The sequence below is a fragment of the Alexandromys fortis genome, unplaced genomic scaffold (genome assembly GCF_014885135.2).
Source record: "Alexandromys fortis isolate MF-2015 unplaced genomic scaffold, M_Fortis_MF-2015_v1.1 scaffold_6, whole genome shotgun sequence".
Lineage (NCBI taxonomy): Eukaryota > Metazoa > Chordata > Mammalia > Rodentia > Cricetidae > Alexandromys > Alexandromys fortis.
This window is the reverse complement of record NW_026067902.1, coordinates 16,894,688-16,908,668: the sequence shown is the minus strand read 5'-3', so window position 1 is coordinate 16,908,668 and position 13,981 is coordinate 16,894,688. Positions and strand designations below refer to the sequence as shown.

The 13,981-nt window shown below is 39.9% G+C and overlaps 1 protein-coding gene across 3 annotated transcripts in view; it reads left to right on the top strand.

Annotated features, from left to right (window-relative positions):
* Nucleotides 1-13,981, top strand: part of Ctdspl2 (CTD small phosphatase like 2) — a 50,461-nt gene that overhangs the window by 1,936 nt on the left and 34,544 nt on the right. For all 3 annotated transcript variants that reach the window (XM_050133822.1, XM_050133815.1, XM_050133831.1), the window contains exon 2: nucleotides 11,891-12,100. In XM_050133822.1, the coding sequence (XP_049989779.1) occupies nucleotides 11,915-12,100 (186 nt within the window). In that variant the 5' untranslated portion in view covers nucleotides 11,891-11,914. The remainder of the gene's footprint in view (nucleotides 1-11,890; nucleotides 12,101-13,981) is intronic.

The window sequence follows — 13,981 nt, the reverse complement described above, 5'->3', positions numbered from 1 at the left end:
AGTCCCTGCATTCTTTGTCTTCTTTCTTTCTGTTTTTCTTTTTTTATTTTTTACATTTTTTTAAACTGATTTTTTTTAATATTTATTTATTTACTTATTATGTATACAATATTCTGTTTGTGTGTATGCCTGCAGGCCAGAAGAGGGCACCAGACCTCATTACAGATGGTTGTGAGCCACCATGTGGTTGCTGGGAATTGAACTCAGGACCTTTGGAAGAGCAGTCAGTGCTCTTAACCGCTGAGCCACCTCTCCAGCCCTTTTTTACATTTTTTTATTGATACTTATTGGGCTCTACATTTTTCTCTACTCCCTTCCCTGCCTCTCTCCTCCCCCCCCCCTTCAATCCTCCCCCAAGGTCCCCATGCTCCCAATTTACTCAGGAGATCTTGTCTTTTTCACTTTCTACTTCCCATGTAGATTAGATCTATGTAAGTCTCTCTTAATGTCCTCATTGTTGTCTAAATTCTCTGGGATTGTGGTTTGTAGGCTGGCTTTCTTTATGTTTAAAAACCACCTATGAGTGAGTACAGGTGATAATTGTCTTTCTTTGTCTGGGTTACCTCACTCAAAATGTTTTCTAGCTCCATCCATTTTCCTGCAAAATTCAAGCTGTCATTTTTTTCTGCTGTGTAGTACTCCATTGTGTAAATGTACCACATTTTCCTCATCCATTCTTCAATCAAGGGGCATTTAGGTTGTTTCCAGAGTTTGGCTATGACAAACAAAGCTGCTATGAACATAGTTGAGCACATGTCCTTGTGACATGATTGAGTATCCTTTGGATATATATCCACAAGTGGTATTACTGGGTCTTGAGGAAGGTTGTTTCCTAATTTTCTGAGGAATCGCCACACTGACATCCAAAGGGGTTGTACCAGGTTGCATTCCCACCAGCAATGCAGAAGTGTTCCCTTTTCCCCACAACCTCTCCAGCATAAGTTGTCATCAGTGTTTTTGATCTTGGCCATTCTCACAGGTGTAAGATGGAATCTCAGAGTTGTTTTGATTTGCATTTCTCTGATGACTAAGGATGTTGAACATTTCCTTAAATGCCTTTCAGCCATTTTAGATTCCTCTGTTGAGAGTTCTCTGTTTAGGTCTGTACTCCATTTTTTTTTTTTATTGGATTATGTGATTTTTTTTGGTATCCAATTTCTTGAGTTCTTTGTATATTTTGGAGATCAGACCTCTGTCTGATGTGGGGTTAGTGAAGATCTTTTCCCATTCTGTAGGCTGCCGTTTTGTCTTGTTGACCGTGTCCTTTGCTTTACAGAGTTTTTCAGTTTCAGGAGGTCCCATTTATTTATTGTTTCTCTCAGTGTCTGTGCTGCTATTTAGGAAGTGGTCTCCTGTGCTAATGTGTTCAAGTGTACTTCCCACTTTCTCTTCTATGAGGTTCAGTGTGGCTGGCTTTATGTTGAGGTCTTTGATCCATTTGGACTTGAGTTTTGTGCATGGTGATAGATATGGGTCTATTTTCATTCTACATGTTGATATCCAGTTATGCCAGAACCACTTGTTAAATATGCTTTCTTTTTTTCTATTTGATATATTTTGCTTCTTTATCAAAGATCAGGTGTCCCGGAGATGTGTGGATTGATATCCAGGTCTTCTATTCAGTTCCATTGGTCCTCCTGTCTGTTTTTATGCCAATACCAGGCTGTTTTCAATACTGTAGCTCTGTAGTAAAGTTTGAAGTCAGGGATTGGATTTTTTTGTGCCCCCCCCAGACAGGGTTTCTCTGTGTAACAGCCCTGCCTGGCCTATGCTCCACCATTGCCCAGCTAGTCCCTACATTCTTAATCCTTTCCTGTACATGATTTGAATGGATATGAAAGCTGCCAAGTGGTGTAGTCTTTAACATCTATGTGTTGCAGCTGTATGGCAATGTATAGGTATGTTTTAGGATTTCTGTTTCACACAGTGCTAGTGCCTTTTGGATATTATGTCTGTGCTGGGTGTTATTTTCTCCTACCATTAGGAAATTGGTGGTTGGAAAGTTTTATCTTTTCCATATTAACCTAACCTATTCCAAGACTGTAGATTTTGTTCAGATGGCATCTTCTTGTGATGATTTTTAAGAAATCTGGCTGGGTATGTAGCTCAATTGGTAGAGTGCTCACCTAGCATGCAGGAAGCACTGGGTTCTAGTACCCAGGTACCCATTACCACATCAGCTGGCTATAATGGTGTGTCAGGGAGATGGAAGCAGAAGAATCACAAGTTCAGTTACAAATTGGAGGCCAGTTGGGGCTATGTGAGGCCCTGCGTCTAAAAGGCTTGGACCTGTTTGGAAAGGATGTACTGGACATTACACTTGTAGCTGCAGAATCAGTTGCTGATTGGATAAAGTAGAATTAAGTTATCTTGGTTACAATACACTATACTTTTGATTGATGAGTTAAAGAATGTAGTGATTTGCCAGGAATTTAAAAAGGAACATCTCATTGTATTTGCAATTTATCAAGTTGTTAGGAAATATATAAGGAAAAAATATAGTTTGAATCACAAATGCCAAACGTGTGAAGAGGACCTCATATATGGGTATGATCTTTTTTTTTAAGATTTAATTATTTATTAAGCATACAATGTACTGCTGGCGTGGAAGGCACCAGGTCTCGTTATAGATGGTTGTGAGCCACCATGCGGTTGCTGGGAATTGAACTCAGGACCTCTGGAAGAGCAGCCAGTGCTCTTAACCTCTGAGCCATCTCTTCAGCCCTGGGTAAGCTCTTAAGTAATTTTTATTATTTGGTTAAAATTGACAAGCCGTTTTAACTGGATTGGCTACAGGGGTCATTTGTGATGAGGCTGTTTATTTATTCACTTGTCTGTTTTTTTAATGAGTCAGGGTCTGGCTGTGTAGCCCAAGCTTACTCAAACTCTAGATCCTTCTGCCTTAGCCAGGAGTGCTGAGATTACAGGTTAATGCCACCGCATCCCAGAATTCGGCTGTTTAACAGGCGTGAAACTTGCTAGAATGAACAATTTGACTTCCGTTTTTTCTTACCCTGATATCCTTATGCCCTAACATCCATATTCATTAATGTTTGTATGAGTACATGCTTTTTTTTTTTCCCTTAAGAAAAAGTCCCACTATACACTATATAGCTCTGGCTTGCCTGAAACTTCCAATGTAGACTACGCTGGCCTTAAACTCACAGAGAACCTCTTACCTCTACCTTCTAAGTCCTTGGAATAAAGATTTACGTCACTGTAGCCATTGAGTACATGCCTTTTTAATTTACACTGTGCTCAATTGTTATTAAACAAATAGGTAGCCCTGGGTAGTTGAGATTTTGTTAAGAATGTCCATGCTTGAGTTCATTTATATATACTCATTCTATGGAATTCTTTCTGAAGTGCATTTACAAATTCTCCTGGTTGCGGTGGCACATGCCTTTAAGACCAGCACATGGGGGAAGATAGTTTTTGTGTGTTTGAGGCCAGCCTGGTCTACAGACCTAGTACAGGATATCCAAGCCAGGGCTACACAGAAAGACCTTGTCTCAAAACAAATTACAAATTTAAAAAATTTTAGATTATATGTCACTGTATTTTACTTGTAAGTGTAGAATAGCTTGTTATACTACAAGTGGGATTGAGAAAAGTTAAATTTTCTTTTCTTTTTTAAAGGTAGGGTTTATCTATGTAGTCCTGGCTCTTCTGGGACTCATTCTATAGACCAGGCTGGTCTCAAACTCAGAGATTCATCTCCATTGTGAGGGCTGGAATAAAAGACTAGTGTCACCACTGCCTAGCAAAGAAAGTTAAACTTTTATATGCTAGTTATGACCAGAAGATAGGTGGAATTTAAGAGTATTGGCTAGGTAAAACAAGCTTGATGAGAATAAAATGTACACAGTGAGACTCTTAGGCCTCCAGGAATCCTTTGGTACTTTTGTGAACCTGGCAGTAAGGAATAGTGAGATTTAAGTGTGGCCTCAGGTAAGACTTTATAGACAAATGGTTTTTATTTTGTTTGTGGAAGGTCAGACAGGCTTTGAATAGTCTATGTAGCAGGGGCTGACCTTGAACCTCTTCTGTTATTCCTGCCTCTACTTCAAAAGTCCTTAGATTATAGGCATAAGCCACCATGTCCAGCAACAAATAAAATTTTGACATATAGTCAAAGTAGGATAGTTAACTATATTGGGATCCCATAATTTACTATAGGCATAGCTTTCTATAGTAGATTGAAAGATTGAACATTACTGAGTTGGATTTCTAACACTCAGGCTTTCATAGCTGCAATAATTTGTAGGGCAGGTACCTTTTCTTGTTTCCTTTTGGTTTGGTTTTGGCTTTTCAAGACAGAGTTTCTCTGTTTAGCAGTCCTGGCTGTCCTGGAACTCAGCTTTTGTAGATTGGGCTGGCCTCAAACTCAGACTGCCTGTCTCAGCTTCCTAAGTGCTGGGATTAAAGGTCTGTACCACCACTTTCCTGCCTCATTTCTTTTTAAATAAAGAAAAGTGGCACTTTAAAATAATTAGGTTTAAACTTTATTAACTCTGTGTGTGTAGACTTTTTGTCGTGTCGCACCCCACCCCCTTGAGACAGGATTTCTCAAGAGCAGTTTTGGAACCTGTCCTGGAACTTGCTCCGTAGACCACACTAGCCTTGAACTCACAGATACCCTCCTGTCTCTGCTGGGATTAAAGGTGTGTTCCACCACTGCCCAGCCCTTAAATTTTAAAAGGTGGTAGAACAGCCTCTTTCTGAATTACTTTAGTGACTTAGATTAGTTGGGGGAGAGAAAATGGTCAGACCTAACAGTGGAGCACTGATTTCAGTTTAGGTACATGAGAATGGACTGCTAGACTACTTTCAACTGCTTCTTTCATGAGTATCATGATGAGGAGCACTCAATGATTTTTTTTTTGGTTGAATAAGAATTGTAGAATTTTAGATTTATCAGAGAAAAGAATTCTTAATTCTTCCAAAGTTAAGTTCATTGTTTTAAAACTGAGTTTTTTTTTTAATAAAGTTTTACGTTCATTACTCTCATGTGTATCTGCATGTGTATGAGTTTGTGCGTCTGTAACACTTGCACTTGGTATGCGTGTGGCAGCGAGAGGACATTTGTAGGAGTCAGGTCTTGACTTTCACCATGTAGATTCTGTCAGTCAGGCTTGGTGGGAAGCCCTACCTGCTGAGCTTTTGCAGACTTTTAAATGTGCAATAAATGTTTAACTACAGTGCTGTTTGGACAGGTTGGAGCAATGACTTGTCTTTCATTTTGATTTATTATGTATGTATCCATATATGTTTTGAGATAGGATCTCACTCTGTAGCCCAGGTTGGCCTTAAACTTAATCGTCCTCAGTGCCAAGATTATAGGTATGATCACCTTGCCCAGCTCAGCCTTTTACAAAAAGGTAAAATTTATATTTAGTAAAGTCCAATGATGCACCATGTGGATTTTGGGGATTGAACTCATATTGTCAGACTTGGTGGGGGTTTGTTTGGGTTTTTTTTTTTTTTTTTTTGCCTTTTTTGAGACGGTTTCTCTGTATAACAGTCCTGGCTGTCTTGGAACTTGTTTTGTAGACCAGACTGGCCTCAAACTCACAGAGATCCACCTACCTCTGTCTCCCAAGTGTTGGGATTAAAGGCGTGCGCCACCACAGTTTAGCTGTTGAGCTGCCTTATTGGCATGGTATTTCTTCCATGATACTGTCTAGACTACAGGACCTTGCCCACACTAAGGTAACTATTCCACCATGAATCTATACCTCTAGTCTATTTATTTTCCCCTCCCCCCCCCCCAAGACAGGATTTCTCTGTGTAACAGCCCTGGCTGTCCTAGAACTCTCTTTGTAGGCCATGCTGGCCTTGAATTTACAGAGAACTGCCTGCCTCCGCCTTCCTAGTACTGGCATTAAAGGCATATGGCACTACTCCCCAGTTTCAAATATTCTTTATAATAGACAATCATGGCTAGCTTTGCCCTTTTTTTTTGAGGGAGGGGGGGGAGTGTTGGTTTTTCTAGATAAGGTTTCACTGCCGTTTTAGATCCTGTCCTGGAACTAGCTCTTGTAGACCAGGCTCGCCTCCAACTCACAGAGATCCGCCTGCCTCTGCCTCCCGAGTGCTGGGATTAATAAGGCATGAGCCACCACCGTCTGGCTTTTACAGTTTTCTTTATTGTCTGTCCTTATTTAGAAATTAGTGCGCTGAAGACCTCCGTGACAAACTGTTAACTGAGTTTGTTCTTGTATCATTACTGAGAAATTGCTGCATTTATCTAGGAAACACCTAGATAAAGCCAGTCTAATACTTGTACCATTATTGTAATCTGGTAACCTAAGAGGATTTTTTTTTAATTTATTTATTAGTGTACAATATTTTTTTCTGTGTGTACGCCTGCAGGCCAGAAGAGGGCACCAGACCCCATTACAGATGGTTGTGAGCCACCATGTGGTTGCTGGGAATTGAACTCAGGACCTTTGGAAGAGCAGGCAATGCTCTTAACCTCTGAGCCATCTCTCCAGCCCCGCCTAAGAGGATTTTTAATTTAACTGTCTGCCTTAAAAATTTTTTGGGTCAGTGAGATGGTTCAGAGAGTTGCCAAGTCTGACCTGCTGAGCTTGAGCCCTGAACCCACATGGCCGAAGGAGAGAATGCACACCTGGAGGTTGTCTTCTGATGCCTGCAGGTGTGCAATGTCATGTCGGTGCCCAATCTCCGCTCAGTCATACACAGGATGGCAAGAAAATGCAAAAGGAATTATAGCTTTGGTAGGTAGCAGCAATTTTGTGATGAAGAACTTATTTATTAATTGGCCCCAATTTTGTAAGCAAGCATTCTTAATGTACTTCTGATTGTTTCAGCAATACAGTTTTCTCTCATGTGATTATTTTTGAAAGACATGGGAAGAAAACCGTTGAGTTCAGGGGAGACTGGTTGTGTGTGTCAGGTTGTTAGAGATCTTTGCCTTAAAGAGTTTTTAATTGTTGCAGTGCCTCTGCATGCTTAGCCAAGGGTTCATACATCTCCTGTCCTGGCCATCGGGACTCACTTTTGTCAAGTGCAATTGAATCTATTGAAGGAGATTGTTTTAGGGTAATTTGGTAGGAGAGATGACCTCAGGCTTTACAGAAGTTTATGGGTGTGGGGGTGGTTCTTTTATTGGTTCTGTGATACTTGGGCTGAGTTTTAGACAATGAGATAATTAGTTGAAATAATATTTGTGGTAAAGAGGACAGAAGTGTGGGTAGAGAGCCCAGAGTGTACTGCAGTACAGAGAAAAACAGCAAAAAACAACGAAGAAAGACTGACTGGAAAGCTTCTTTGGGGAAGTAAGACAGGTGGATTTCTGGTGCTGATTGTGCGCTCCAAGTTCTGTAGAAAGACTGAGGAAGGCATCTGATGTCTACTTCTGTCTTCCACACAGAAACATCAACACACATGAACACCTCTTTGTATTTGCACCACACACACACTGCAGTACATATTTACCAGTGAATTTAGTTTATATTGGAAAGCAGTTGATGAGAAACTAGGTAAGAGGAATAGGCACATTTCTGTAGTTCAGAGGATAGATTTTTTTAAAGGGAAAGACTGGAAAATTAATTTTAGAGGTTAAAAATCAGAATTTGGTAATTGACTGTAGGGGTAAGGGCAGGGTGTCACAACTAGCTGGGTGGTGGAGTTTGGATTTCTTGATTGATAGGCTATATGGGTGACTATAGGAGAAAAATATACAACAGGAGGGAGATATTTTGGGATGGAATGGGATAAGAATGAATTCAGTTTTGTGTAAGTTGAGTTTGAAGTGCCAAACATGGTAGTTAGGTGTGAGTCTGGAATTTAAGATGGTAGTTTAGAAAACTTGTAGAATTAATGTTGGTTTTTTTGTTGGTGGTGGTGGTTTTTTTTTTTTTTTTTTTTTTTTTTTTTTTTTTTTTTTTTTTTTTTTTTTTTTTTTTTTTTTTTTTTGGTTTTTCGAGACAGGGTTTCTCTGTGGCTTTGGAGCCTGTCCTGGAACTAGCTCTGTAGACCAGGCTGGTCTCGAACTCCCAGAGATCCGCCTGCCTCTGTCTCCCGAGTGCTGGGATTAAAGGCGTGTGCCACCATTGCCCGGCCCAATGTTGTTGTTTATGGTGAATCTTTGGAAGACTTTCTCCAGCACCAACACCCCTCCTCTCTTATCTGCTTACCTGGGCATCAAGTAACTACAGAACAAACTTACTGCTCAGTTTTTAGTTGTCATAATCCTGAATGAGGGGCTAGAGAGATGGTTCAGCAGTTTAGAGCAGTAGCTGTTGTTCCTGAGGACTTGGATTCAATTCCCAGCACCCACATGGTACTCAAAACTGTCTGTAACTCCAGTTCCAGGAGCTCTGACACCTTCACACCAAGAGCATGTAAAATAAAGTTAAATAAATTTAAAAAAAAAATCCTGAGTGAGATCTGGTTGGAATGTTAAAAAAAAAGAGTGCTGCTGGACGGTGGTGTTGCACGCCTTTATTCACAACCTTTAACCCAGGAGGCAGAGGCAGGCAGATCTCTGTGAGTTGAGCCCGGCCTGGTCTACAGAGTGAGTTCCAGGACAAGCTCTAAAGCTACACAGAGAAACCCTGTCTTAAACCACCCCACTCCCAAAAGTGATTTATATGTCTCAAGTTTTTGGACTTAACTATTCTCATTTTTATCATTTTCGTTCATTAGTACTACGTTTATTAAAACTAAGCATGACCATTTCCCTGCTTGTGATTCACATTTTGAGGAATTTGTCCATTCTACCTGAATTGGTGAATGTAGAGATGTTTGGAATGCTCCATAATTCTTTCTGAGTCTACAGTCTGTTATTTTCAAGTTTTCATTCCCAATATTGGTATCCTCTTTTTTTATTCTTGCTATAAGTTTATCAATTTACTGGTCTGTTCTTAAAAAGTCAACTTCTGGTTGTATTTACTCTCCCTCCCCTCTATTTTATAATTCTAGAGACAACCTAGGACCTTATGCATGCTAAGTCAGTGTTCTGCCCCTGAACCAAAATTCCATCCCCAGCCTTATTTTTTCCGGTTTGTTTGTTTGTTTGTTTGTGGATAGTTTGTTGCATTTGTTGCTGGTATGTGTGTGTGAGAGTGTGTGTGAGTGTGTGTGTGTTAGGGGAGCATGCCACAGGGCATGTAGAGGCCAGAGGGCAACTCTCCTTTCACCTTTATGTGGGCTCCGAGGTTTGAACTCAGGTTGCTAGGTTTGTGTAGCAAGTGCTTCTACTCAACTTGCCACCTTTCTAGCTTTGAGATTATTTTACTGAATACTGAATATTATGAATAGAAAGTAACTGCTGGTAGAGTATATTTGGAAAATTGGATTTATGGACTTGTAATTGAAGGCATTTGTGTTAGCCTAGTCAAGAGTTGAGTTTCAGTTTTGTTGCAGAGGGTTCCTTTGTGCATCATTGGCTTAATTAAGTTCCCTTGTTGCTCAGAATCCTAGCTGAAAGATGGGAAAGCATCTCAGTTTTCCTGATCAGCTCTGGACTTTTGTTTATTTAATTCTTTGCCTTCATTTTACTTGGTGCATGCTATCCTAGTGGCAGTTGTGAACATCTTCCATCCTTTTCTTATCCTTAATGATAGCTTCTCTTGTGTCTTTGGGGTCAGCTGGACTTGTGGCTTCAGAGCCTTCACAGTTTAGTACCTTAGGAGAGAGAATCTGGTTTGGACTCTATTTCCTACACTAGAGGTTGCTTCAGCACCACAGATATATACTGTGTGCTCATGCTAGCCCACGTGCATTCAGTCTGCTAACAGTTTTAAGGACAGAGATAGCTCAGTGGTCAAGAGCATTTGTTGCTCTTGCAAAGGTCCTGGGTATGATTCCCAGCACCCGTGTGGTGGCTCACAACCGTCCATAACTCCAGTAAATCTAAAGAAAAGTTTAAAAATCACACACACACACACACACACACACACACACACACACACACACGTTGGGTTAGTTTTTTCGAGACAGGGTTTCTCTAATAGCCCTGACTGTCCTTGAACTCATGAAGGTTAGCCTGCCTCTGCCTCCCCAAGTGATGGGATCAACTGTGTGTACCACCACCACCACCACCACCACCACTACCTGGCATTTTCTTGGATTGAGATTTCTTAGTTACTGCAAGTCCTTAGTACTATGGTTACAAGAAAAATCTCTTTTGTGATTCACCCAAATTTTCAACTGTTGTTGGTGTTGGGCTGCGGCAACTTAATTATCAGCTTTCTGTAACGGAGGCAGAATTCTGTTACAGCAGAACTTTAAGCAGAATTGGTTATAGTCCTTTCTTGGATTCCAGTTTTAATAAGTCTTCCCCTCCCCCCCCTTCATATTGTCTTCTGATTTAGTTCAAGGAAAGGATCAGCCTGGCCAGATTGAAAGTAAAGAAAGAAAACAGTGCTTTACTTGGTCCTGGATTGCATTTTTCTCTTAAGACCCTTAAAGCTGGGTGACTCTCTAGGCTGGCCTCAGTTCTTGGTTACCTTGTCTGTTGCCGGTGTTTCTTTTTGAATCTAGTCAATTTCTAGTCTCTTGACGGGGTTCCTTTATGTAGTCTGGATACCAATTCCTTAAGATGAATGATTTGTACATATTTTCTTCATATATATACACAATTCATATGCATGCCCATGATATGCAAGGTTGGAGGACAGTTTATGGGCCTCTAATATCCCCACCATGTGGGTCCTGAGGATTAAATTCAAACTGTGTTTACCCATTGATCCAGCTCACTGGCTCTTGGGTTACGTTTTGACTTTGTATATTAGCGTCCTTGGTACACAATTAAAATTTTTAATTTTGTTGTCTGATTTATTCTTTTTTGAGACAGGCTCTCCTGTAGCCCAGGCTAGCCTCCTGCTCTTACAGAACTGCCTGCCTCTGAGTACTGAGATTAAAGATGTTTTAAGCAGGCTTTGAAGAGGCAAGGGTTTTTTATCTCCAAGCCATTTCCTAAGTCTCCCCAACACCAGATTTGGGATTTGGGATTTTTTTTTTTGTGTGTGTGTGTATTTATTTTATGGGTTGTCTTACAAGTATGTTCATTTAACAACATTGTTCCTTTTTCTTTCTTTCTAAAAATTTTTTTTGAATTTGTGTTTTGCCTACCTACATGTGTATCTGAGTACCATGAAGGTGCTGGTACTTGGAGAGTCCTAAAGAGGGTGTCGGGTCCCCTGGAACTTGACCAGACTGTTGTGAGCCTCCATTGTAGGTGAGAAAATCAAACCTGGGTTCTCTGGAAGAGCAACAAGTGCTCTTAATTGCTGAGCCATCTCTCCAAAATTTCTTTTTAATTATGTATATTTGTATATGTGTAGCTGGAAGCAGAACCTGGGACCTCTCATGTTGTAGCATTAATTCACACATCCGCCCATAAATCTAGTTTTATTATGTGTGATAAGACTGAACTCTTATCAAAGTGATCCAGCCTCTCTTTCAACTCTTACATTGCTATTGGTTTCATAAATATAATATTTATGAAATTCATTCTTCAAATGACAGGTTTTACCCCTAATATATCTTAAGGTCAAAAGGACAAAACCCTTCCCTACATTGTTTACTGTTGTCTCAGTGCTTACCTAGCTTGGGATCTCAAGTGTGTTTAACTGCTTAATAAATATTTGTAGAGTAAATGATGACTTAACATAATTTTGGCATAGGTAAGGGTAAGCACAGTGTTAGAAAGATTGTGTACCCCCTTTGGTATTACTCTACATTCTCTTATAGGATGCAATATCAACAGGTTGTTGAGTTTACTTGGTAGATTACATATAAAATACAGTGCTTTTCACTTCCTCTTAGAAACCTGGGCTCTTTTAAAGAAGTAGATTTTATTGTGTAAGTTAACTGGGCATATTGGGTAATTTGTGTTATTTTTTTATTCTTACAGGTTTACATGTGGCACCCATAAAAGATGAAGCTGAGAACACGGAAGGCTTCTCAGCAATCCAGTCCAATCCAAACACAGCGCACTGCCAGAGCAAAAAGGAAATACTCAGAGGTTGATGATAGCTTACCTTCGGGAGGAGAAAAACCATCAAAGAATGAAACTGGCTTATTGTCCTCAATTAAAAAATTCATTAAAGGAAGCACGCCCAAGGTAATACTTTAGCCTCACACCTGCATAAAAAAATCATGCTGGGACTGATGAGATGGCTCAGTGGTTAAAAGCACTGACTGCTCTTCTAGAGGACCCGGGTTCAAGTCCCAGCACCCACATGGCAGCTCACAACTGTTGGAAGCTGGAGAGATGGCTCAGTGGTTAAGAGCATTGCCTGCTCTTCCAAAGGTCCTGAGTTCAATTCCCAGCAACCACATGGTGGCCTCACAACCATCTGTAATGAGATCTGGTGTCCCCTTCTGGCCTGCAGGCAGATGTACAGGCAGAACACAGTATACATAATAACTAAATATTTTAAAAAAATCATGCTTAGGTTATTTTCTCTAAGCATATAGAAGTTGATATTGATAGAGCTCATTTTAAGGGTTATACACATTTTGGTTTTATATTGCATGTGAAATGAATGAAAGTTCAAAACAAACATTCCACAGAACTAATGATAGCTTTCTGTCATGGTTGCTTTGTATTTTTGAGAGGTATTTGCTATGTAGCCCAGGCTAACTTCCTGAGTGTTGGGATTATAATTGTGCCACTGTACCACTAGCCTTCTGTTTTCCAGCATAGTATTGTGGAAAGCAAAAGAGGATTTTCTTCATTCTTTTGAATTATTAAAGAAAACAGATTTAGCATAGTAAAGATGAACAGTGGGTATACCAGGAACAAAATTATTAAAAACTGCAGCAGAAACAAAATTATTAAAAGAAAAAATGACTTAGATGTGTTCTACATTGATATTATGGGTTTCTCATAGGCAACTTAAGGAAGTCAGTTACTCTTCTAAGTGTCAGGGAAATTGGGGTCGATGCCAAGTGCTTGGTCTCAGAATCGTTTTCAGACTAGATGATACAAAGTGGAAAATCAGTCTCAGAAACTTATTATTTATAATGTAGATTTTGTTATGGCTGTTAATGGATTTATTCTGTGTTTCTTGGGGCAAGTATTTTTGAAAGATAATAATCAGTTTCTTGGCTTATTCATAGTGATAAATATGGTTATAGCTAACAAATTCTTTTTAATTTAATTTTTTTTTTTGAAGACTCCCTCCCTTCCCCCACACCCAAGCAGAAGCAGGGTTTCTCTGTGTAACAGCCCTGGCTGTCCTGGAACTCTTTTGGTTTTTAGAGACAGGGTTTCTCTGTGTAACAATCCTAGCAGTCCTGGAACTAGCTCTTGTAGACCAGTCTGTCCTCAAACTCAGAGAGATCCGCCTGCCTCTGCCTTCTGAGTGCTGGATTAAAGGCATGCGCCACCACCGCCCGGCTTCATTCTGTCATTTCTTTTAAAGATGATCATAAAACTATAAATTAATTTCATGATTCACTGTTGGACTTATGTCCCTTGATCTGAAAAACATTATTAGATCATTTTTGTTTTGGATCAGAGTTTCACCAAAAGTCCAGGACTACCTGGAACTCTATATAAATCAGGCTGCCCAGAAACTCCCAGAGATCTGCCTGCTTCTGTCTCCTGAGTGTTGGGATTAAAAGCATGTATCATGCACGATGCTTTCCAAAGTAAAAAGCACTTCTCCATGCATGTTGCATTTATATGTTTTCTGCTCTGTCTACTACATTATATATGCCTAGCATTCAGCATTTCTACTATTCTCTACTAAAAGAAACTAAGAAGAAACTTGAAGAAATGTTTCAAATTAGGGTTTGGATAGTAAGATTATTTGTTTGTTTGTTTGGTTGGTTTTTCAATTCAGGGTTTTCCTGTAGCCTTAGCTATCCTAGAACTCTGTGTAGATTAGGCTAGCCTTGAACACAAAGAGATCCATCTGTGTCCCGAGTGCAGATATCAAAGATGTGCACCACACCTGACATGGATAGTAATATTGTAATCCTTAGAATGAAATAA